The 27,164-nt window shown below is 33.9% G+C and overlaps 2 protein-coding genes across 2 annotated transcripts in view; one reads left to right on the plus strand and one right to left on the minus strand.

Moving 5' to 3' along the window:
- The window catches only part of LOC118919885 (60S ribosomal protein L37a-like), a 64,890-nt gene extending 49,752 nt beyond the window's left edge, over positions 1–15,138 (plus strand). Inside the window, exon 2 of the mRNA XM_057495165.1 lies at positions 14,767–15,138. The gene's annotated coding sequence lies outside the window, so the exon portion shown is untranslated. The remainder of the gene's footprint in view (positions 1–14,766) is intronic.
- Positions 1–27,164, minus strand: part of DDX4 (DEAD-box helicase 4) — a 100,843-nt gene that overhangs the window by 16,857 nt on the left and 56,822 nt on the right. The window contains exons 9-19 of the mRNA XM_057495138.1: positions 23,225–23,326; positions 22,210–22,290; positions 21,126–21,173; positions 19,382–19,429; positions 19,225–19,272; positions 18,855–18,997; positions 18,126–18,278; positions 16,720–16,874; positions 12,343–12,472; positions 10,811–10,977; positions 3,135–3,280 (exon numbers count right to left, since the gene is read on the minus strand). Coding sequence (XP_057351121.1) covers positions 3,135–3,280; positions 10,811–10,977; positions 12,343–12,472; positions 16,720–16,874; positions 18,126–18,278; positions 18,855–18,997; positions 19,225–19,272; positions 19,382–19,429; positions 21,126–21,173; positions 22,210–22,290; positions 23,225–23,326 — 1,221 coding nt within the window. The remainder of the gene's footprint in view (positions 1–3,134; positions 3,281–10,810; positions 10,978–12,342; positions 12,473–16,719; positions 16,875–18,125; positions 18,279–18,854; positions 18,998–19,224; positions 19,273–19,381; positions 19,430–21,125; positions 21,174–22,209; positions 22,291–23,224; positions 23,327–27,164) is intronic.

Consider the following 27,164-nt stretch of genomic DNA (forward strand, 5'->3'; position numbering starts at 1 on the left):
TAGGTAAAATGTCAAAACATTTCAAAAATGTATACTTTACGGGAAGTCTCTGGAGGTGTGTAAATTCCCTTGCTGTACATGTTTTTTTACCTTCAGCAGAAACACTAATCAAAACATTTTTGAAATAATTCTATAGATTTTTTTCTATATTCACCAGAGGCCTAAAGGTACACTGCCTGATAAAACAATACAGCATTGCTGGTCATAATTTTATTTATTATTTAAAATATTTAAATACAACCATACTTCTTTCTTAATTTGAATCTAGCATCTTCTAGGAGACTAGTTGTCAACTGGGGATACAAATGGCATTCTGTAAATAGATTCAGTAACTATTCTATACTTACTGAATCTCTTTGATAATCTTAGTATAAAAAATTAGGTCTACTCATTTTCATAAATCAGATACAGCATTCACATACTTCTTTGAAAACAGTCTTAATCATCATCATTAGAGACATGAAATTTTTTTGCCGTGGCTTTATTACCTTTATTTTACATGCCACAGAAACAACCAAATTACCTCATTGGTATCATTACTGTTATTAGAACCTTCATCAGATCTTCTATATTTAACAATTATCAGTAATTACCACAATCATTAAGTCTCTGTCAACTGCAGTTTTGTTTTCTTTTGATGCTTGCCCAAAGGCTGTAATATAATATAACCTACAGATCAGAGTTTGTATCTTCAAGTAAAAAGAACAGATTCTGAGCCTTGTGAAAAAAAACTACCACGTACTTCAAACCATTGACATTTCAGAAGAGTAAAGCCTTGGGTAGAAGGTTCTAAGTTGACATTGCTCTGACAATTTTCAGACCGTATCACTGAACTGAGCAGGATTTCTAGGATTAGTACAAAAACAGATGGAATCGTGAACACAGTGCTAACAGATCCAATGAAATAGGAACTAATTATATTAAAAATGTGGGAGACCTATAGGAGAAATTCACTCAAATTTCTAAGTACTGCAGATGAAATATGATTGATTTCTTAGACTTAGTTTCCTGCCCTTCAGATAGCAAATAGAGGTCTTTCAAAGTTCAATGTCAGATTTCTCATGAAAACTTCCAGAAAGAACTTAATTTTGTGACTTGAGCATTATTTAATACCATATGGCTCCAGGTTTGCAAACAAACTCAAGGAGGCCTATACTGGTAATTAACAGTCTTGCTAAATCTATACACATAACCCCAAAAGCTAACCAGCTTCTTCTGTGACCAAGAATAATCTCATAGATTATGATGATCATCAGGGGCTATAGGCTATCAGAAAAAATTCTGAAAAAATTTGAAATTAACAAAAAATATTACCATCTAGCACACTCTTCAGGTTTATCTGCGCCTTTTAATGTCTTTTTTTATACCTCTAATGCAGCTGATAGCAATGCAAATGATTCTTACCAATAAAAATACAAATGAACTTTTCCCTTCAAATGTAATTGATTATTGCTTTGTGGATTTCGACCACTTTTGCATCTATTTGTAAATTAATTTGGGCCTTCCTGATACCCTACACATATATATGTTGTATTCTTTAATTCTTCTTTGACTTGGCAGTAACATTTTACAACTTCTCTTGATAATTAATGAATTCAATAAAATCTTTGACTTCATTTGTTCAACTAAAATTAAAATTATGAAAAAGGTAGTTGGTTATACTACTATGAAATGAAACCTACACATTTTAAAGACAGGGGATAAGTAGGCAGATTAAAGTTAAAGAGCAGAAGAGATAAACTGTTTGAAATTGATATGTAAAATTTAAGGATATAATGGGTGGATATTCTATGCAGAGTAAAAAAAAATATGTACACGAACAATGAACTCTAAACCTTTAAACGTTTAACAGTCTGAATAATACAGAAGCATGCCAACAGTATTCAAAAGACTGACCTCAAAAGTTCCTCAAAGACAAACCAGCACTTGTGAAAAACTTGCTTCATTAGGATTATTCTCAAAACAACTTTATTCCACAAGTTGACAAGTAGAAAATCTTAAAGTGATTCCACTAGAAATATGCTCTAAATTCAGCAAAACCATATATTACTTCTCTCTTTTGCAACTGGAGCCTCAGTTTATACTGGGCAAATTGCTTGAGCTCTGTATTTCAGTGTCCTCATCCATAAAATGATGGTAACAAAACTCACTTCTGAAGGTTGTTTTGAAAATTAAATGAGTTAACACATGTAAAACTATCACAATAGTAAGTGGTCCAGAGCATTATTATTTTTGTTTTATATACCAGAGTATATGTTATGGAACATACGATGAAGCAAAACAATAAATTTCGCAAACTCACGATGAATAGTTTTTATCAGTTTCTTTAAAATAAAACAGTAAAAAATAAAGACTAAAAGCCTTTAAAAGTGCTTCCTAAATCATTCTTATTCATTTACTTATTTACATAGTTATTATTTGGCACACTGTTGAAAACAGGATGCCTTCCTGTCTTTTTTATATTCCTATCCCAACAATGACATTCAAACTGAAACAGAATTAAGAAAACTGAGGATGGGGAAAATGTACAACAGGTAAGTACACTTAACCTGTGAGGTACCAAAGTATTAAAATGGCCATACTAGAAAGTTTTATTTGGAGGTACAAACTAAGATTACCTCAATCAAACAAAAAAATATGACTTCCTTTAAAAATTGTTTTAAGAGTAGATTTCTTAATAGTATTATGAACAAAGGGAACCAGATCTTTAAAGTCCCTTCCAGCTCTAAAATTCTTTGAATCTATATGTGATGCTTCTGAAGCAAAAACCAGGAACCAGAAACACAACAAAGAATCCACTTTGGTAGATTAGTTTCATGTAAATACACATTACTAAGCCTTTCCATTTTCTAAAATTAAAAAAAATATATGTTATTCTCCAGAAATAATTTTTAGTTAAATACTGTTCAATAAGTCTCAAATCCTTCCTATTTCTAATCTTTATGGAAGAGAAAGAATTATACTGTTATGTAATTTACACAGAAAACTGAATCGTAAAATATTTTATAGAAAGAGCTTTAGAGAAAGAAGAAACAATGAAAACATACTCACGCCAAAGAATTCTTAATTTTTAAAATTTAGTCGTTTAAAAACATAAAAATCATGCAAAAAATATTTATATCAAGATAAGATACCTGTGTTTTGTAGAATTCCAACAAGTTTCTCTCTTTTTGAGTACTGGCTAACTGGGAGAATGGTCTGCTGAACATCTCTACATGCTCCACCCACTTGTCCAACCGCAACAAACAAATAATTCGACTTCAAAAACTCCCCAGCCAACCTTGAAAGACAAAAGATTATTCCTTTATCCTCTTCCATTAATACTAATAATATTCACCAAATTCCTTTAAGAGTTACTTCAATATCAGACAGATTATAAGAGATAATAAGATTAGGTAGATACTGTGTCATCCTAATACTATTTTCAAAAATCAGTATAAAATGTTACGATTTTGCAAAATACAATTACTAGTGAAAAAGTATGTGTCAGATTATGAATATAATTTCAAGTGGATGTGCTGACCATGTAAAAACTACATAAAATGTGTATGTAATAATAAAAAGTATGCTAAACCAAGCATTAGAGTACAGCAAACAGGAATTTTTATTAAAAATTGAAATGTAAGCCTATGACAAAATTCTGTTCGTTGCTCACTGCTTTTATGTGTTATTGCTAAAACTTGTTTTCTGAAAACACTACTTATTAAATTACTATACTTCAAATCAACTATTATGAGCTAACCAGATTTTAGGTCAGTGTTTTTCATGTCACGAAACATACAGAAAACGGTATTTGTAGAGCAAAAAACTGGGCAAAAAAAAGTGAAACAAGAAATGAAAGGCCTAGGGGCTAGGCCCACACCTGATTGTGTATGCTCACCCCAAAGGGTAAGGGTATCAGCATCTGACACACAATAAAACTCACTGATAGTATACCATTAAGAAGGCCTGTTTTAAATCACCCAGAGGTGGGGAACTTCCAATTACAGAACTTTTTTTCTGGGATTAAAGATGAGGTCCAAATCTATCATCAGTCCTCCTCTCTCCTAAATAGAGGCCCCTTATTTTCTAGCTGCCTCCTAAAATAACATGGTAATAATTTAAACTCAGACTATCCAGAATCTTGATAATCACTGCTTCTTTCCTCTCACTTGCATTCTTACCATAAAAGAAAGAAAAGCTTCTTTTTTATATACCTCCATCTAAGTCAAGCATACTCTCATCCAAGCACAAACCTTGAAATTATCTACAATTATTTGTCCATCATCTCTTTTCATTCACTAAAACATTTAGTGAGTGCCTTGTGAAGGGCATATATGGCTACAAGGTACTGGAGGCACAAATATAAATATGATAAAACTTTACCAAAAAACTACTGGAATAAATGAATTCAGTAAAGTCACAGGATACAAAACCAATATACAAAAATCCTCTGTTGCATTTCTATATACAACTGACAAGCTACCAAAAGAAAAACTAGGAAAACAATCCCATTTCCAACTGCATTAGAAAGAATAAAATACCTAGGAATAAATCTAACCAAGCAGGTGAAAGGCCATTATTTTGTATGGAACCACAGAAGACTCCCAAAAGCCCAAGCAATCTTGAAAAAGAAGAATGAAGCTGGGGGGTACCACATTTCAAACTATACAACAAAGCTATAGTAATCAAGACAGTATGGTACTGGCATAAAAATAGACACATAGACCAGGAAGAGAAATAAAGAGCTCAGAATTAAACCTATGCTTATATGGCCAATTAATATATGACAAAGGAAATAAGAATACACAATGAGGAAAAGGCAGTCTACTCAGTAAATGGTGTTGGGAAAACTGGACAGCTACACCCAAAAAACTGAAACTGGATCCTGTTTACACCATACACAAAGATAAAACTCAAAATGGGTTAAAGAACTGACTCTAAGACCTGAATCCATAAAATTCCTAAAAGAAAACACAGGCAGTACATTCCTGAACATTGGCATTAGTAATTTTTTTCCTGAATATGTCTCCCTAGGCAAGGGAAATAAAAGCAAAAATAATCAAGTGGGATTACAATAAAGTAAAAGGCTTTTGCAAATGAAACCATTAACAAAATGAAATGGCAGCATACACAATTGGAAAAGATATTTGCAAGTACATCAAATAAAGGGCTAATATCCAAAATACATAAAGAACTCATACAACTCATCCACCAAAAAAGGATCATTGGTAACTGTTAGTCCATTCTGATAAAAAAATAATCTGATTAAAAAGTGGGCAGAGGATCTACAAAGACATATTCCCAAAAAAAGACAGAGGTGCCCAAACATGAAAAGATGCTCAACATCACTAATCATCAGGGAAATACAAATCAAAACCACAATGAGGTATCACCTCACACCAGTCAAAATGTCTAGTACCCATAGGACAATAAATAACAAAATAATAATAATAAAATACACAAAATAATAAAAAAATAAAGTGTTCACAAAGATGTGAAAAAAAGGGAACCTTTGTGTGCTCCTGGTGGGAATGTAAATTGGTACAAAGCCACTATGAAAAACAGTATGGAGATTTCTCAAAAAACTAAAAATAGAACTACCATATGACCCAGTAATTCTACTTATAGGTATTTACCCAAAGAAAACAAAACCACTAATCTGAAATATGTACTCCTGTGTTTATTGCAACATTATTTACAATAACCAAAATATGGAAGCAACCTAATGGATGAAAGGATTAAGAAGATGTGGTACACATATACAATGAAATATTACTCAGCCATAAAAAAATGAAATTTTATCATTTGTAACACAACATGGATGGGCCCAGAGGGTATTACACTAAGTGAAATAAGAGAAATGTAAACACTGTATGATTTCACTTTATGTGGTATCTAAAACCAACCAACCAACCAACCAACCAGTAATTTCTCATAAAAATAGAGAACAGACAAGTGGTTGCCATCAGGGGAGGGAATGAAAGGACAAGTGAAACAGCTGAAGGGGAGAAAAAACTGAGAATGTTTGATATCTTGATGTTGGTAATAGTAACATGTATGTATATGTATGTCAAAATTCATCAAGCATCAAGCTGTACATTAAGATTTGTGTATTTTATTATATGTATCTCAATAAAAAATCATTAAAAAATAGATATAATGGCCTCTGCCTCTGAGGTGCTCAAGTCAAGTAGGATAAATGTATAAAAAATAATCACTATAATTTAAAAATATTTAATTTATTTTAATACTTACATGTTTTAATTATATATTAAGTATTTTAAAAATCAATAGTCTAGTGTTATAATAGGTGACATTTACCAAACACTAATTATATTCCAAGAATGTACAAAGTTTTTTAAATAGTTTTTCCCAAGATACACAGGCATGCAATAGACAAAATGATGTCTATTTAGAAAAGTCTTCAAGTTTGCAGCATCTCTAAGGAGCAGCAAGCAAGGAAAAAGTGATGACTCAGGAAAGGCATACAATACAGAAGGAGAGATGAACAAGAACAAATTATTAGAAGGGACAGAATTGGCTTGCTCAGCCAATAGGAAAGAGTTTTAATAAACTAGAAACATGATTCCAGGTAAGAAAGTGGCAGATGAGGCAGAGCTTATGTCATGTGTAAAAGACCTTGAAAGTTGGTTAGTCTATGGAGATAGGAAGACATGGAAGGGTTTTTTTTTTATTATGGTATCATTAATATACAATCACATGAGCAACATTGTGGTCACTAGATTTCCCCCATTATCAAGTCCCCACGACAAACCTCATTACAGTTACTGTTCATCAGCACAGTAAGATGCTACAGAGTCACTACTTGTCTTTTCTGTGCTGTACTGCCTTCCCTATGCCCCTCCAACATTATGTGTGCTAATAATTATGCCCGTTATTCCCCTTCTCTCTCCCTTCCCACCCATCCTCCCCAGTCCCTTTCCCTTTGGTAACTGTTATTCCATTCTTGGGTTCAGTGAGTCTGCTGCTGTATTGTTCCTTCAGTTTTTTCTTTGTTCTTATACTCCACAGATGAGTGAAATCATTTGGTACTTGTCTTTCTCTCCCTGGCTTATTTCACTGAGCATAATACCCTCTAGCTCCATCCACATTGTTGCAAATGGTAGGATTTGTTTTCTTCTTATGGCTGAATAATATTCCATTGTGTATTGTACCACATCTTCTTTATCCATTCATCTACTGATGGACGCTTAGGTTGCTTCCAGTTCTTGGCTATTGTAAATAGTGCTGCGATAAACATAGGGGTGCATATGTCTTTTTCAAACTGGGCTCCTGAATTCTTAGGGTAAATTCCTAGAAGTGGAATACCTAGGTCAAATGGTATTTCTATTTTGAGTTTTTTGAGGAACCTCCATACTGCTTTCCACAATGGTTGAACTAGTTTACATTCCCACCAGCAGTGTAGGAGGGTTCCCCTTTCCCACATCCTCGCCAGCATTCGTTGTTATTGGTTTTTTGTATGGTGGTGATCCTTACTGGTGTGCGGGGATATCTCATTGTGGTTTTAATTTGCATTTTTCTGATGATTAGCAACGTGGAGCATCTTTTTATGTGTCTGTTGACCATCTGAATTTCTTCTTTGGAGAAGTCTCTCTTCAGATCCTCTGCCCATTTTTTAATTGGATTATTTGCTTTTTGTTTGTTGAGGTGCTTGAGCTCTCTATGTATTTTCGATGTCAACCCCTTATCAGATGTCATTTATAGATAAATATATTCTCCCGTACTGTAGGATGCCTTTTTGTTCTACTGATGGTGTCCTTTGCTATACAGAAGCTTTTTATTTTGATATAGTCCCACTTGTTCATTTTTGCTTTTGTTTCCCTTGCCCGAGGAGATATGTTCATGAAAAAATTGCTCATGTTTATATTCAAGAGAGTTTTGCCTATGTTTTCTTCGAAGAGTTTAATGATTTCACAACTTACATTCAGGTCTTTGATCCATTTCTAGTTTACCTTTGTGTATGAAGTTAGACAGTAATCCAATTTCATCCTTTTATATGCAGTTGTCCAGTTTTGCCAACACCAGTTGTTGAAGAGGCTGTCATTTCTCCATTGTATATCCATGGCTCCTTTATCATATATTAGTTGACCATATATGCTTGGGTTAATATCCGGACACTCTATTCTGTTCCATTGGTCTATGGGTCTGTTCTTGTGCCAGTACCAAATTGTCTTGATTACTGTGGCTTTGTAGAAGAACTTGAAGTTGGGGAGCGTAATCTCCCCTGCTTTATTCTGCCTGGAAAGGTTTATTTTTAATAAATGTCTAAAGGGATCAAACTTTATTTTGGAATTACAAAGCAAAAAGTGAGACTAGAAGCAGGGAGAGAAGTTAGAAAACTGCCAACAAGCAGAAGGAAACTAAAAAGGGCCTAAATTAAGGTAGGAAAAACAGAAGAAACTAACAGATTTGGAATATTGTAGAGGTTACTTCCAAGTGGAATATTTTAGAAGGGCAGAGAGTTAATATAGTGTGAGGGAGGAATCAATGTGACTCAAAGATTTTTGGCTTATAAAGATCATGATGACAAACACATAGTGCATCTGTGGTATCTTGCTTCACTGATGGACAGTGACTGCATTGGGGTATGGGTGGGGACTTGATAATATGAGTAAATGTAGTAACCACATTGTTTTTAACATGTGAAACCTTCATAAGAGTGTATAGCAATCATACGTTAATAAAAAATTTTAAAAAAAGAGAAGATCATGATGCCAAAAAGGAAAACTAGAAAGGACAGGGAGAGTTGAACAAGTTCAATTTCGGACATAACGAACATGAGTTACTGATAATTTATCTAAAAGGAAAAATACTCCTAAAGTCTGGAAGTCAAGAGAGAGATTAGGGATATACAGGTAATAAATTTGAAAGTATTAAAGAAGTACCAGCCAGAGAAATGGATGCTGCAATGGTTCAGTGAATATGGAGTGGAGAATGACAAAGTGGACTTTAGACCCAATAATAGGGAACTTGCAATGTTTAAAAGCAGACAGTGAAGCAAAGGAATCTTCAGTAACTCAAGAATATAAGCAATTAAAGATCTGGGACTCTACACTGTTTACCATATATCCCCAGGGCTTATAATTAAATAAGGCTCATAAGAAGTCCTCAACAAATATTACTGACTGATGGTAGTACACATTAGTCATTGTGGCTGGGCAATATCCAAATACTCTCCTATTTCAGGGTAAATCAAAAAGTAGATAGGTAGCAGGAATATTACCTACTATTTAGGTAGGCAGTTACCTAATATTAATCACCAAAGACGATAATGGGAATGTGGACATCTAATTTCAAATTTATGACACCATTTAAATATAAGAAACTATATTTTATGTAGCACTAAGAAAAAAAAAAAACCCTGCCAACTAACCAAATGCTTTCTTATGATTTAGACTTTTTCCTCAATAAAGAGCTCTGTTGAACTTTACAAGAAGACTCTTCACATCATCTATCTGGTAAAATAAATTAACAGCCAGCCAGCACCACTGTCTGATTCTGTCAGACCAGGGAAGCCACTTTACCTCAAAGGAGTCACAGGAACAGACCTTTAACCATGGGGTCATAGGTCATATCACAATACCTAGATGCTGTCAGCTTGACAAAAATTGGAAAGCCAACTTAAAGAACACCTAACAGGCCAGCTTGAAGTGATTCTTTATGTGGACTGTGTATCATTCAACAAGGCAGAGTAACTCTTTGAATCAAAGATCTTTACATGGTACATGGGTCTGGGAACCAAGAAGTGAAAGAAAGAGTGGCCCACTTACCACCATTCCCAGTGACCCACATGAGAAATCTGTGTTTCCCATCCCCCTACAGCTCTAGGTTCTGCAGATTTGGAGGTCCTGAGTCCCAAAGACAGAATAGTTCTGCCAGAGAAAACAGCATGAATCTTACTGAATTACACGCTAACGTTGCTGTCCGCACTCTTAAGACTCCTTGTAGCCAAGAGAGCAGCAGGCAGGAAGAAGACTCACCGTGCTAGCAGCGATGTGTCATACTAATCTCAGAATTCACCAGACAACATGGTATACAGTATGATACTCAATATTTGTCAACAATTGGTATGTCAATTTTCTACCAAAGGCCCAATTCTCCCAACCTCTATAATTTTCATTTGCAGAGAAGATATAAATATAAATGTAACTACATTTAGAAATTTCTACTAACGTGTTGCTGAGATTTTCATTTCTAGCCTACAAGGGAACAACACAAAATACTAATTGAGTCATTTACAAGCTTTTGATTATTATCACAAGCCCCAATCTGTGCTTATTCTTCTGTTTTTTTGTTTAACTTTTTTTTTTAGTAAAAAAGTGGGCTAAGTAAACAGTCATCTAAAAGGAAAACACATATCTATTTCTCCAGTACTTCTAGCATCCTCTCAATACTCATTTCTGCTCTACTGAATTATCTTGGTTATGTTTATAAATGTCTATTTCCTAATGTCTTTTATGTATAATTCTAGGCAAGAAAGAAGAAAATGAATGAATGAAAACTAAGACAATTCCTTTGCTGAAAGAAAAATAACATTAGGGAAAAAAAATTTACTGAATTTATTAAGCGTTTATTTTAGACACAGTACACATTTTAAATAAAATCTGATGCTATTGCAAAGCCAGGAATTAAAGCAAAACAATGAAAAATATGGTAAGCTTTTTAGAATACATCTATTTTTTAAACTACCTATTTAAAAATCTTTAAAAAAAATTAAGTATCTCAAAAATAGAATATTCACATTGCTTTTCCTTCCATAAAAGTATTCTGTACATAACAATCATTTGTGAGAAGAAAAAACTTTTACCTCTGAATTTCTCCTGGAAAAGTTGCACTAAACATAAGGGTTTGACGCTGTTCCTTTGATGGCATTCCTGGGCAGGAAATTAACTTTTTCATTTCTGGTCCAAAGCCCATATCCAGCATGCGATCAGCTTCATCCAAAACCAAGTATCTGACTTGTCTGAGACCAATCTTTAGGAATATTTAAAGGTTAAAGCAGAAAATGCATACTATTTAATATATTAAACTAAAATATTCTCCACAATTCTCACTAATATTAAAGACAAAAATTAGAAATCAATGCATAAAATGATGAGAATTTTGCATAGAAAGTACTATTACTATTTATTTCTGTTTTCAATTTTCTCTGCTATAAAACATTTTGTAAGTTAAAGACTAAAAGAAATCAAAACATCTAGGATCAATGCTGCACAATAGACCTTTCTTCAATTACTTAAAAATTCTTTATCTGCACATGTTAGCTACTACCCACATGTAGCTACTAAACACTTGAAATTTGGCTACTGTGCCTTAAGAACTAGATTTCAATTTTATGTAATTTTCAATTTAAATAGCCACACGTGGCTAGTGTTTACGATACACAACAGCACAGAACTAGACTATGTTTTACCTGATAGAGTTAGACTACAATGCACAAAAAAATTTTCTAACAGAATGACATATTCAAATGTCTTATAACTGGTAAACTTATTTCTAACTCCCTTAAACCCTAAATAAATTCTCCATTCTCTAATCACTCAGGAACAAGTGGGAAACTTCTCTCACCTTTGCATGAACACCTACTGCTATAAACAGAAGCACACAGTTGCAAAAGGAAAACAAGTGACTTTGGTACCACCATGGAAGATGTTTAGTGAAAAATCAAGGTGCAATTATCTGGATACTTTTAATAGTATCCTAAGAAAAATACCTTTATGCAGAAAAAGCATGTTTTGAGTAACCCTTTAAAGAAGAGCCTAAAAAAGGCAAATCAGGTTCACGAAAGTGAACTTAGAGAATTGATTTAAAGATGTTATAATGTGCCATGTGAATATCTAATGTACATAGCCTCTAACATCTCTTTTTAAAGACTTAGAAAGTTAACATCCTACTTCATACCACTCTCATGCTTAGACAGGAGACAAAATTACTGATGCAAACAAAGCCTTCTTTCAGGAAAAAATAATTTCATTGAGATATATATGAAACTACATAAAAGCACTTATTGCATATTTCTCCAAGTGTGGTGGGGTATATAATATAGATTCTAGAATCAGATCCAGATTCTAACCCTAACTTTATTGAGCTAACTGAGGGATTTTAAATAATTTACATAATCTCACTGAATTTTTTTTCCAAGTACAGAATAGAAAATACTATTTATCTCCTGTTGGAATTATTTTAAGAACTACATAAGAAGACATTCAAAGAATCTGATGGGATCCTAACATATAAATGGTGCTCTAATAAACATATCCACCTTTATGTCCTTCTTTCTCTTTCTCATACAAAAAAAAGTTTTAATCAATCCCACAACTTTCTCCCTCTAGGGCCTACCTTTTCTTTGCCTATGATATCCATCAGTCTTCCAGGAGTAGCACATAATATATTACAGCCTTGCACTATCTGTCGGACTGAATGCCCAAACTGGGTTCCCCCATATATAACAACAGCTCTTACACAAGTCCTATTGATAGGAAAAACAAAAGCCATTGTCAATTATTTGCAAACTAGACATTTGTTTCTAACAAGATGTAAAATGAAATAAGTGAAGAATCCTAATACATGCAATTATCTAAAAAAAATTAAATTCTTCCCAGGAATGAACCAAAAAACCAATGAAAAATTGTGGAAAAAATTTTGCTAACTATCTGATAAGGCTTTTCAAAAGCAATTATTAACATTACCACTACCCACACAAAAATGGCCAGAAATATAAAAAATAGCCCATAAAAAAATACAAATGGCTTTTAAACTTTTTTTTAAGTACAACATTACTTTAAAAAGATAAATGAAGACTAACATGTTTTCCTTCAAGTATAATATCATCAAGTTGGCCATGGTATAGAGAAATTGGCACTCAAGAAGGTAAACTGATACAATCTCTTTCACAATTTTAGTTCTATTAAAATATAAAACTTATCTCTTGTCCCAATAAATATGTAGGAATTCACCATTCAGATATGTCCCCCAAATGGACAAAGATAACTGTACAATAGTATTCACTGCAACATTATTGTTCATACCAAAAAGGTTGAAACTAAGTGTCTAACAACAGAAGACTTAAAATTATAGTCCACCCATAAAAAAGGTATAGTGCATTCTTAAAAAGGGGAACAGTTCTAAATTAAGAATTATGTCCAACATACACCATTAAAGAACAGGGTGACAAGAACTTAGTATGTTACCATTTGTTAAGAGGAAGATTAAAGTGCACACATGTGCACCAGTTATTTCTACGATTAATTCATAGAAAACTGTTGATCATGGGTAACCCTGAAAAGGAGAGTTAAAGAACTGAGGGTCAAAAGAATAGGAAAATTTTATGTTTTATTAAATAAACCCATTGCTTTAAATGGATTGTTTTCTGTTACTTTAAGGACTAAGTGAGATAATATATATTAAACACAGTTTAGTGTGTTATTCAATAATTTAGTTATTATTACTCTAAATGTACCATAATCTAACTAGTCCTTGACTGACATTTAGATACATTTCAGTCTTCTGCCACAATAATTTTGCAACAAATATCCATGTACAAATATTTCTGGTATGTGTACAGATTATTTGACATTATCATGTATATTTTTATTTTTTAAAAAGAGAACATTAAATTTTGCTTGATTTAAAAGCCTGAAACCAACACAGTATACAAGGATTAGCAAGTAAGCACAGATACATATGTTTATTTTTTTCAAAAGATCAATCAAGCTCAACATTAAAGGGGTTTTAATAATTTGTTTTTTCCTCTCTCATTTTAAAATAAGTTGATTTATAGAAAATAAAAGGTTAACAGTTTCTCCAAAGAAAGCTCTAAAAACATTCTAAAGAAAAACACTGGCAGATAAACTATTGGATAACAAATGGATAATTCACAAAGGAAACCTTATAAAGCATTCAAAAAGTAGTTCAACCTCTTCATAATCATGTAAGTGAAAATAATGAAGACACCTATGGTGATTTTAAAATATGTACACAAACTGGCACACGAACAGACACACAGACCAAGGGAACAGACTAGAGAGCCCAGATATAAACACAAGCATATATGGTCAATTAATATACGATAAAGGAGCCATGGATATACAATGGGGAAATGACAACCTCTTCAACAATCGGTGTTGGTAAAAACTGGACAGCTACATGCAAGACAAGGAAACTGTATTATTGTCTAACCCCATAATAAAAGTAAACTCAAAATGGATCAAAGACCTGAATGTAAGTCATGAAACCATAGAACTCTTAGAAAGCTTAGGCAAAAATCTCTTAAATATAAACATGAGCAACTTTTTCCTGAATGACACATCTCCTCGGGAAAGGGAAACAAAATCAAAAATGAACAAATGGGACTACATCATGCTAAAAAGCTCTGTACAGCAAAGAACACCATCAGCAAAACAAAAAGGCATCCTACAGTATGGGAGAATATATTTGTAAATGATATATCCAACAAGGAGTTAACATCCATAATATATAAAGAACTCACACACCTCAATACCCAAAAAGCAAGTAACTCTATTAAAAAATGACTGAAGGATATGAACAGACACTTCTCCAAAGAAGAAATTCAGATGGCCAACAGGCACATGAAAAGATACTCCACATCACTGATTATCAGGAAAAAGCAAATTAAAACCACAATGAGATATCACCGCACACCAGTTAGGATGTCGACCATCTAAAGGACAAACAACAACAAATGTTGGTGAGGATATGGAGAAAGGGGAACCTTCCTACACTGCTGGTGGGAATGTAAGCTAGTTCAACCATTGTGGAAAGCAGTATGGAGGTTCCTCAAAAAACTCAAAATAGAAATACCATTTGACCTAAGAATTCCACTCCTAGGAATTTACCCTAAGAATTCAGGAGCCCAGTTTGAAAAAGACATATGCACCCCTATGTTTATCGCAGCACTATTTACAATAGCCAAGAACTGGAAGCAACCTAAGCGTCCATCAGTAGATGAATGGATAAAGATGTGGTACATATACACAATGGAATATTATTCAGCCATAAGAAGACAAATCCTACCATTTGCAACAACATGGGTGGAGCTAGAGGGTATTATGTTCAGTGAAATAAGCCAGGCAGAGAAAGACAAGTACCAAATGATTTCACTCATCTGTAGAGTGTAAGAACAAAGAAAAAACTGAAGGAACAATACAGCAGCAGACTCACCGAACCCAAGAATGGACTAACAGTTACCAAAGGGAAAGGGACTGGGGAGGATAGGTGGGAAGGGAGGGAGAAGGGGAATAAGGGGCATCCCGATTAGCACACATAACATGGTGGGGTCAAAGAGAAGGCAGTATCACACAGAGAAGACAAAGTAGTGACTCTGTAGCATCTTACTATGCTGATGGACAGTGACTGTAATGGGGTATGTGGTGGGGACTTGATAATGGGGGAAATCTCGTCACCACAATGTTGTTCATGTGACCGTATATTAATGTTATCAAAAATTTTTTAAATGCACTTGGAAAAAAATAAATAAAGTAAAATATGTACACAAATCCTTCCTTCCTTCAACTATGGATCCTCACTGCCTTCCCCTTTAACTATGTGCAAAGCAGGCTTCATAGGGGTGCAACCTATGTAGTCACAAAGGGACCCAAGCCTAGAAGAGCCCTAAGCTTGGTTTAATGCTCTGCTATTTGCTATCTTAAAATTTATAATAATTTTTGAACAGAAGACCCTGTATTTTCATTTTGAACTAGTTTCAGCAAATCACATAACCACTCCTGAATATGAGCCAGACTAAGTGACTTGCTTAGTGATGAACAGAATATGGTAAAAGTGATTGAGACCATTTTATAAAGGCATTTGTAGCTCCTCTTTGGTCTCTCACTGATCAATCTGAGGGAAGCCAGTTGCCATTTTGTAAGGACAATCAGGCATCCTCATGGAGAGGTCCAGTCAGATGACTGCAATCCTACCTGACACCCCATCTGCAACCTCTTGAACCCAAGCCAGAATCACCCCATTAAACTGTTGTGCAACTCCTAGCCCTCAGAAACTGTTCAACATTTATTTTTTTGAACAAAAAAAAGGTCTTAGCTATTGCTACTTAACAAATTACCCTAATACAATACCAAATGTTGGCAAAGTGTACAGTGAAGTTGGCATTCTCATATTCTGCTGATAGTACACTGGCTCAGGCTTTAAATTAAGCTCATACTCTTTAATATTAAATTTATAAAAGTCTACCCTAATACTTACAACAAAAAAATAGAAAAAAATTGTACAGCAAGCTGTTCATTATAATTTTATTTATAGTAGCCCCAAATTAGAAACAACCTAAATGCCCCAAAATAGAGAAATAAAATGATACACATGAATAATCTTAAAAATAATTTTAAAAAATTAGGTATGATTATGAAATAAGCTGTTATCCATATTATAAAGTTATGTGTAAAAGAATAGAGAGTATTATTAGGAACACCCTAAGTTCATTTTTTAAACATGCATTAAAATGTTTAATTTTCATGTTCACTATTTTCTTATCTTTTTCTATTATCACTTAATTTATAATAAGCATGGTTCTTGTTAGAAAAAAAAATAAGGGATTTGATAAACAAGATTATGAAAAAATACTCTTCAACCAAGCAATACTAATTACATGAGTGTAGTATTACTAAGTTCTTCCCAAAAAAGTTAAAAAAAAAAATCTCTTAAGAAAAACTTGTTCATGAGTGGCATTCCTGATGTACTTACCCAAAAGAAAATTTTCTGGCTTCCAAATAGATCTGATTGATTAATTCTCGAGTTGGTGCTACAATAATACACTCGGGTTCCTGCAGCTCTTTAAAACGACTGGCAGTTATTCCATTACTCATCATATGAGCCAAAATTGGCAAGAGAAAAGCCGCCTAGAAGTTAAATTGCATAATTTACAAATTTCTAATGCATCATCCTTCTCCCTTTATCCTTCTATTTATTCCTCCTGCCCTATGGCCTTTTGGTTTTTCTTCCATCTTGCTGGTAAATTTAAGATTAGAGAGGAAAACAACTTCCATTTCAAGGAGTTTTTTACATATAGGTCTTTATGCCATTATACAATATAAGATGTTTGATAAGTATTTTTTAGTTCTTATGTTTAAAAAGCATATCCATGAATTCTAGATAAATCAACACCATTAACTCATTTATAGAGAGAAAAGAAGGTATAACTTAAGGAAATTACTGCACTTAGCAGTAAATGAATCCTTTTGGGATAGTAACACAATTATTACTAAGAATGCATGACAAAGTGGTATACAAGAAGAACAAAAATTGGGAAATCATTCATTTAGATTGTTACCACATCACCCTTATTGAAGATTATCTGGCAAGAGAAATTTAGTGCTACAGTTTTCCTTAAGCTAATATGATGCTAAAGTCTACCTCTAAAACAATGTTTAAGTCACATATTAGCTGCTATATTACACAACTCACCTATTTTCCCTTCAACTCTACTGTGGAGGCCGATTAAGACTAAAAGAGTATGAACTACAACTCCATGATCTGGAAATGATAGTCTTTATTACTCATCTCATGGAACCTTATATTTAGTAGACAAATGCCACAGATTAGTCCTAAAACCTACCTGGTTTCATCAGAGTTCTTTCAGATAGCATAAACTGAGAGTACTATTATATTATCCTTATTTTATTTATATATACATATATATATATATAATGGTATATATTATTCTTCATACTAAGGACCAGGTACAATGAGTATAGCTATTTCTCATTCTTTTGAATCCAAAACTGTATCAACTGTGTTACATAAATCATTTCCTTCCTCTGTTTTATAACTTCTGGTGCTTTGACCCTCAACTATTTTGTTTCAGATACATACCATGATCCAGAAGGAGCTGAACACACTTAGAAACAGATTCAACATCTATGAACTGCAATATTACTCTAGAAATAGTTCAAAAGCTTTTTTCAGAAGTACACAAACCCCAATAAAACCAGAAATCAGAAGTAAAAACATGAATATTTACGACAATTCATTGAAATTATGTACAAAGCTTCTATCCAATCAAAGATAGTCAAGCTACTTGGGAAGAACCAAAGTTCAAAACATTTAATAGTTTGAATATGGGGCAGAATACATGTGGGAAAATGACTTACAGTCTTTCCAGACCCTGTTTGAGCACAAGCCATTAAATCTCGTCCTGCTAGGATAATAGGAATACTGTATTTTTGCACAGGAGTAAGCTTAGTATAACCAGCTTTAGCAATGTTGTTATTCAGTGTCTGACAGAGATTAGCTTCTTCAAAAGTCTAAAAAAATAATAGGCAGTGATTAAATTCCATATATTATAAACATATTCCATCTGAATTAGTTTCAGGTTTTTGTTAATGACACTTTACATACTAAAGTTACTTTATCAATAGGCCCTCATCCAAAAATAATATCCAGAGCCTGTATATTATTACTTGGTAGAATTATGGACAGTGGTTCTGAAAGCACTTTTTTCTGCCCACTTAGAACCTGTGAGATACAAATAACTCTGATCAGTGACTATCATTCATTATCAACAGGAGACCATAGGCTTTCGCACTTAGAAATTCAGTCCCCTAAGACATACTTTGTCACATACTCAGAAATCCTAGGACAAGTATTCTTTTAGTAAATTTAAATAAAGTTCTCATCCTGGTTTGGGGAGGTGGGGATGTACCTTCTCTTTCAACATAGCAATTAATTCTACTGTAGATGGTAGAAATGGCTCTAACTTTCCAAGCTGTCATTAGATACTAAAGATGACATTTTTGTATTCTTTAATATTAACTTAAAGTACCATGTCTGAAAACCAAAGTTTGCTATACAGTCAATACAGAAATAATTATTACACTGACCAGAATTGCTGGTGGTACATCGTGTCCGGATACCTCTACAAGAATAGAATCGTATTTGTCAAAGTTTATGCCTGTCTGATAATGTGCAAAGATGGAGTCCTCATCCTCAGGTGGAGGAGGTGGTATATAGGTTACTTTTGGTCCTTGGAATTTAAATAAAAAACAATATACATTATAAAGACTAGAAGAAAAATAAGAGGAAAAACACACAAAACCTGACAAAGTCCAATTTTTAATACAGCAGAACTTTCCTTGCTTACCATTAAAGTTTTTGCTTCAAATTTTAAAAAATTAACTCTGCCTTTAAGTATTATGCATTTTCATTAAAATGCAGGATACATTCATGTGGGCCACATATAAATTAATATACCTTGAGTTTCACTGCTTTCTCCTCCTTCAGCTTCTGACTTCCAAGAACCTTAAAGGGAATCAAACGAAAAAAGAGATAAATAAATGTCTTTAAAAATTAAGGGGTCAAAGAATTCTCATTATTAAGAATCAAATACCTTATCTAAAGTAAAACTTACTCTTTCCAGAGCCTGTTATTACTTCTTCATTTAAGCCTTTGTAACCACCTATTAAAGAAATACGTAGTGACAATCAATCAAGACACAAGGCCATGCACATCTTTATTTTCAAAGAGAACAAGTTCTAAAAATGGACAGACATCTTTAAAATCCCTTCATACAAATAATCTTGAGACAATCAAGATAAACAGAACCCTGAACATTAAAGTTTCCTTAGTACTCAAAATGCTGATTTTATGCCAGTAGGAGTTATATATTACTATTTTTTAAATTTAAGCCATATGTCCCTTTCCTAATTCCTATAATCTTCACTAAAGGAAAATAATTTCTAAAAGGAATTAAAAATCCATGTGTTAGTGTCCCCACTATAACCCTCAGTTTCTGTGATTCACTAGGACTCAGAATATAGCCATATTCATGGTTATGATTTATTACAGTGAAGGGATAAGGAGCAAAATCAGCACAGAGAAAAGATGCATGGGGCATAGGCCAGAGAAAACCAGGCACAAGCTTTCAGGAGTCCTCTCCCCCACAGGTGTCACACAGGACACACTGAATTCCCCTAGTTGTGACAACACATTAGAAACACTGTCTACCAAGGAAGCTCGTTAAAGATTCAGTACCCAGAGTTTTTATTAAGGACAGATAATATGGGCATCCTCTGCCTGGAACATACCAAAATTCCAGACTCCCAGCAGAAGAGCAGGTATTCAGCATAAACCACACCATTATGCAGGTTAGGCACAGTGAGCCACTCTTACCAGCTAGGGTGGTGAGAACCCTCCCCAAATCGAAGTTTACAGATACTAGACAAATGGTCAGCCTTCTAAGCAGGACTTTCAAAGAACAAAAGTCAGGCCTATTGTGTTAACTCTTTTCTATATACTACTTCCATGGTTTTAGGCAACTACTTATCTACTGTGCCACTTTCGAGTACTATCACAAAATGGAGTTAAGAACTATATTTGGTTTGAAAACCTAACTACATGTAACATTTTAAAATGTGATCTAATTTTCTAGTCCTCCATGTACATGGGTCTTGAAATCCTTTTTTAAACAAAATGTGAGCATTTACAGAAGATATGATTTAGCTATTAATCTTTCTACAGTGAAGAATCCAGGAATTGGGGAGGGGGAGGGGAAGCAGTTCAAGGCACTTGTCACTTTGAATGCTCTCAGACTAATAACGATCACTGAGAATTTTTCAGACATCAAACAAGCTTTACTTCTTTTTCTGGTCTAGAAAGCATTTTAACTTTTGTATGATGTTTAAGTATAACTGAAAATAATTTTCATAATACAAAATCATATATACTGTATTTTCTTTATTCCTTATATCAAATCAAATAACTATCTCACAAGAAAAGACATACTGTTTTCATACAAGGATTTATACATACAGATATATCTCAGTTTTTAACATTTGCACAGTCTCCCATTTTATGGTTATATTAATTAAACAGTTATTTACTGATGAATTATAGGCAATTTTCAGTTTTTACTTATTATAAATGGAAGCTTCAGCGAATACCCCTCATAAATACATTGAGCAAATACATCTACAGTATATAATTCCTATACTGCAATTGCTGGATTGAAGAGTTAAATAACTCTCAAAAACATGCTGTGCATATGTATACTCCTCAGAGTGTATAAAAGCAGTAACAGCTACCTTTAACTTCAAAAATTAAACTTGGATTACAGTAAGTTTAATCACTTAAAGGTAAACCAAGTGAGAACGCACCTCGTCCGCTTCCACTGCTACCTCTGCTTTGGTAAGTGTCACCGTTACCTGTAAAGCATTGTTTTGCAGAATATTTAGAGAAAACACAGCTCCTCCCCAACCACATAAACCATATAGCTATTTCTCTTCAAATATTGAGTAATTACTCAGGATTCTTAGTCCCTTCATCCACCCATCTCTTATTTCTACATTTGACTTAAACCTTTTCCTCATTTGAATGTTTTGTTTAAAGACTTCCTTTTTTAGAGCAATTTCAGGCTCACAGAAAAATTGAGGCAAAGGTACAAAAATTTCCCTACTCCAACTCCTGCACAGCCTCCTCCACTATCAATATCCCCCACCATAGTAGTTCACTGGTTAGAACTGATGAGCCTACACTGACAACATAACACCCAGAGTCCATAGTTTACATTAGATCTTCCCCTTGGTATTGTACATTCTATGGATTTGGACAAACTTATAATGACATGTATCTGTCATTACGGTACCATACAAAGTATTTTCACTGCCCTAAGTCTCCATGCTCCACCTATTCATGCCTCCCCTAGCAACCACTGATCTTTTTTTATCCTTCTCCATTGTTGCGCCTTTTCCAGAATGTCATATAGTTGGAATTATACTGTCTGTAACCTTTTCAGATTGGCTTTCACTTAGTAATATGAAATTAAGGTTCCTCCATATCTTTTCACAGCTTGATAGCTCATATCTTTTTAATGCTGAGTAATATTCTATTATTTGGATAAATCACAGTTTATCCACGTTTGTACATATTTCATCAATTGTTTATTTTTTCATTGTCTCCTCAAAAACCCTTTGTTTGAAACCAGTGCAAACCTCACTTTCCTTCCTCCAATTAAAATTATGATTTATACCCCAAATTAACTGGTAGATTAAAGAGAAGAATTATCAGCATACAAATTATATAACAGAGGCAAAATTGTTCATGTGTTTTTGCCTACAGATACAAAAAGGAGAGAAAATCAGGAGCCAATCTAATATACTTAAATATATTTTAGGTTTACTAATCCTAGAGTTAAAAGCATATACAAATTATTAATATTCAGTAATAAATTCTATTTCTCACCTGCACCACTTAATGCTGATCTTCTAGAACCAAAAAGGCCACCAGCGCGCTGTGTCCCCTCATCTTGTTCATATTCACTATCTAGATTCATAAACAGTAAAATTAGCTTATGTTACTTTTACAAAGTTTTTAAATCATAAAGTAAAGAGAAGAAATCAAGTTGTGATATCTGAAGTTAAATATGTGGGGTAAAATAGTGTAAAATTAAAAGAAATCACAATGAGTATTTTTCTAAGTACTGCACAAATTATTTACTTCAATTTCAAATTCCTTCCTCAGTTTTTTTACTTCATTAAGATTATTTTATAAGAGAAGTTAGGGCCAATGCTATGTCAAAATATGATAAAAGCAAAAGTTAAACCATCTCCCAAACGTAGCACTATTACTACCCCCAAAACGTCACATTGTGTCAACTCACTCATTTTTCTCCAGAGCTGAACCCCTCACTCCCACTGTTGCCAAATCAAACCTTACCAGTTCTGAGCAGTGACCCTTCAGATCCCTAGTTTTTAGAAGTGAAAATTCATTAATCTGCTACACATCTATGAAATTATTATAAATTTAGTTTTAGCTTCCAAACTCTCTGATCTGTCCTCCTCTCTTAAGAGATACAGGCAATCCAACAGTGACTTCTGAAGACAATACCTTAGGCTCCAAGGGATGATGGCTGGAGGAATTTAAGGTAGAAAGCTATACTGGTAAAAGAAGGTATATTGGGGGGTAGAGCCTTGGAGAAGGCCACCTATTTTAAAGTCAGCCATCATTATCAAGATTCTAAAACAACAGTATGTAACACTGAAGAACTGTATCCCACAAACTTCTAATAATATTCCAACTTATTAACTATGCAACTACATTATGTATCTAAAAATAATATATACAATGTAGGTGATTATGTACTAGCCACTGTGTTAAAGTATTCTCAATAATCTTCATTACAGCCTTATATGAAAGGTATCATTTTTTTATTTCTTTCTTAACAAATGGAGCACACCATTTGCAATCTACTACTAACTTGGACTTCCTAGACCAAATCTTCCACGGTAACCTCGGAAACTACCTCTTCTACCTCTTCTGGATGACCGTGAAGCTTCTGAATTATTTCCATCTTGAAAGCCTGTAATATTAAAACACATACACAAGAACAATACAGAACAACAACGAAATCTTGGGAACATGACGGCCAAATTTAATTTAAGCCTTGCATAATTCAATGATTTTAGGTAAACATTTTAAAGCATTAACAGATAGTTACTAAAAATAAATGTTCAACTTTTCTAACATAAATAGTTATGCATACAATTTTTAAAATCCACTGCTTGCTTTGGGAATTAAAACTAAAAATGACTAAAAGGAAAAAGTGTCACTTGCAAGTTGCCACATCTGCACCATTAACAGGATTTCCACAACCTACAGAGGAATTAAATAAATGTAGGCTCACATTTGTTCCCTCTAGAAAATAGTACACATCTTATTCAAAGCACAGACATGTAGATGCACATACAAAGTCTGATTTCCATTATAAACGTACGTTTTTAATTCAACTGAATACAAAAAAAATGAATAGAAACAGTTCAAGTAAAAATCTCACCCCATCTGGATGGAACAACATAAATTCAAAACCAAAAAGCCAACCCGGCAGGAAATAAAGATATTGAGATTATTTAGTTTATGAACTTGCAACACTCTACATGTAAAGAAACTAATCAATCAATAAAGGCAAAAATTCTACATGATATTTCTTGATATTAGATTATATACACTTGTAAACCCTGTTTATAAAATGGAGCAGAATGAATTCAAAGTAGATTCATCATAGTTACACATATTTTACCTGAACAATACAGAGCACCCCTCAATGTAGGAATAATTTATCAATATTTATACCTAATTTTTATTCTAAATTATTTATTTGTGTATCTTTATTTTTTAAGAAACCTTGCCAGGTTTTTATCTTTTTTCAAGAAACAGTTTATTTTTCAATTTTTTAAAAATTATAAACTACATAAATACATATATATATATATGTTTAAAATACAAAATGAAAACCCACGGACCCACCACCCAGTTTAAAATTAAAATGTTCCCAACACTTTTACAGTTGTTGTCCTTTTGCCCTATCATGTTTCCTTCCAAACCCTTGAGCACCTCCCCATCACATAAACAATATCCTAAATTGTTTTTCACTTCCTTGCTCTTATTTTTACCAATTACGTACATTTTTTATACAACATATTGTTTTGTTTTAGCTTTATATGATGGAATCATACAGAACAGTCTGCAACTGCCTCTTTTATCCAACTGTTTCTGTTCATGTGTGAAATGTACTTCATTCAGTTACTGATAAATAACATTCCACTATATCTATTCCATTCATGTCTCTTATTTTTACTTGCTTCTGAGTTTTCTTCCTTTATTTATTTATTATTAAGGTATTGATATACACTCTTCAGAAGGTTTCACATAAGCATCACTGTGTTTAATATATTCACCCATATTGTCAAGTCCTCCACACACCCCAATGCAGTCACTGTCCATCAGGGTAGGAAGATGCCACAGAATCACTACTTGTCTTCTCTGTGCTATACTGTCTTTGCATGACACCCCAACACCATGTGTGCCAGTCATAATGCCCCTCAATTCACTTCTCCCTCCCTCAACACCCACCCTCCCATACCCCTTCCTTTGGTAATAGCCCCTTCTTGGGAGTCTCTGAGTCTTCTGCTGTTTTGTTCCTTCAGTTCTGCTTTGTTATTATACTCCACAAATGACTGAAATCATTTGCTACTTGTCTTTCTCCGCCTGGCTTATTTCACTGAGCATAATATCCTCTAGCTCCATCCACGTTGTTGCAAATGGTAGGATTGGTTTGCTTCTTATAGCTGAATAATATTGAATTGTGTATATGTACCACCTCTTTTACCCATTCATCTACTGATGGACACTTCCATATTTTGGCTATTGTAAATAGAGCTGTGATAAACATAGGGGTGCATATGACTTCTTGAATCTGGGATCTTGTTTTCTTCAGGTAAATTCCTAGAAATGGAATTTCTGAGTCAAATGGTACTTCCTGAGTCAAAATGGAACCTCCACATTACTTTCCACAGTGGATGGATTAATTTACATTCCCACCAATAGTGTAGGAAGGTTCCCCTTTCCCCACATCCTTGCCAGCATTTGTTGTTCCTTGTCTTTTGGATGGTGGCCATCCTAACTGGTGTGAGGTAATATCTCATTGTGGTTTAAATTTGCATTTCCCTGGTAATTAGCAATGTGGAGCAACTTTTCATGTGCCTGTTGACCATCTGAATTTCTTCTTTGGAGAAGTGTCTGTTCATATCCTCCGCCCCATCTTTTAATCGGGTTATCTGCTTTTTGGGTGCCGAGGTGTGTGAGTTCTTAATGTATTTTGGATATTAACCACTTGTCAGACATGTCATTTATGAATATGTTCCCCATACTGTAGGATGCCTTTCTGTTCTACTGATGGTGTCCCTTGCTGTACAGAAGCTTTTTAGTTTGATGTAGTCCCATTTGTTCATTTTTGCTTTTGCTTTTGTTTCCCTTGCCTGAGGAGATGTGTTCAGGAAAAAGTTGTTCATGTTTATATTCAAGAGATTTTTGCCTATGTTTTCTTCTAAAAGTTTTATGGTTTCCTGACTTATGTTTAGGTCTTTGATCCATTTCAAGTTTACTTTTGTATATGGAGTTAGACAATAATCCAGTTTCAATCTCTTACATGTAGCTGTCCAGTTTTACCAACACCAGCTGTTGAAGAGGCTGTCATTTCCCCATTGTATATCCATGGCTCCGTTATCATATATTAATTGACTATATATGGTTGGGTTTATATGTGGGCTCTCTAGCCTGTTCCATGGTCTCTGGGTCTATTCCTTTGCCAGTACCAAATTGTCTTGATTACTGTGGCTTTGTAGTAGAGCTTGAAGTCAGGGAGTGTAATCCCCCCAGGTTTATTCTTCCTTCTGATGATTCCTTTGGCTATTCAGTCTTTTGTGATTCCATATGAATTTTAGAACTATTTGTCCTAGTTCACTAAAAGAACACCATTGTTTTTTGATAGGGATTGCATCGAATCTGTACATTGCTTTAGGAAGGATGGACATTTTGAGAATATTAATTTTTCCTACCCATGAGCATGGGATGAATTTCCATTTATTGGTGTCTTCTTTCTCTTGAGTGTCTTCAGGGTATAGGTCTTTCACTTCCTTAGTTAGGTTTATTCCTAGGTATTTTATTCTTTTGGATGCAATTGTGGGTGGAATTGTTTTCCTGATTTCTCTTTCTGCTAATTCATCATTAGTATATAGGAATGCAACAGACTTCTGTGTATTGATTTTGTATTCTGCAACTTTGCTGAATTCAGCTATTAGTTCTAGCAGTTTTGGGGTGGATTCTTCAGGTTTTTTATGTACAATACCACATCATCTGCAAACAATGATAATTTAACTTCTTCCTTATCAATCTGTATGCCTTTTATTTCTTTGTGCTGTCTCATAGCCATGGCTAGAAGTGGAAAGAGTGGCCATCCTTGTCTTCCCAATCTTAAAGAAAAGATTTAAGCAGCTGCTCACTGTTAGGTATGATATTGGTGGTGGATTTGTCATATACGGTCTTTATTATGTTGAGGTAATTGCCCCACAAAAAATACCCATTTTGTGGAGAGTTTTTATCATGATTGCATGTTGAATTTTGTCAAATGCTTTTTCAGCATCTATGGAGATGATCATGTGGTTTTTGTCCTTTTTGTTGATGTGTTGTATGATGCTGATGGGTTTTCTAATATTGTACCACCCTTGCATCCCTGGAATAAATCCTACTTGATCATGATGGATTTTTGAATTCGGTTTGCTAATATTTTGTTGAGCATTTCTGCATCTATATTCATCAGGGATATTGGTCTTTAATTTTCTTTTTTAGTAGTATCTTTGCTT

This window comes from Manis pentadactyla, chromosome 2 (genome assembly GCF_030020395.1).
Source record: "Manis pentadactyla isolate mManPen7 chromosome 2, mManPen7.hap1, whole genome shotgun sequence".
NCBI classification, from domain to species: Eukaryota; Metazoa; Chordata; class Mammalia; order Pholidota; family Manidae; genus Manis; species Manis pentadactyla.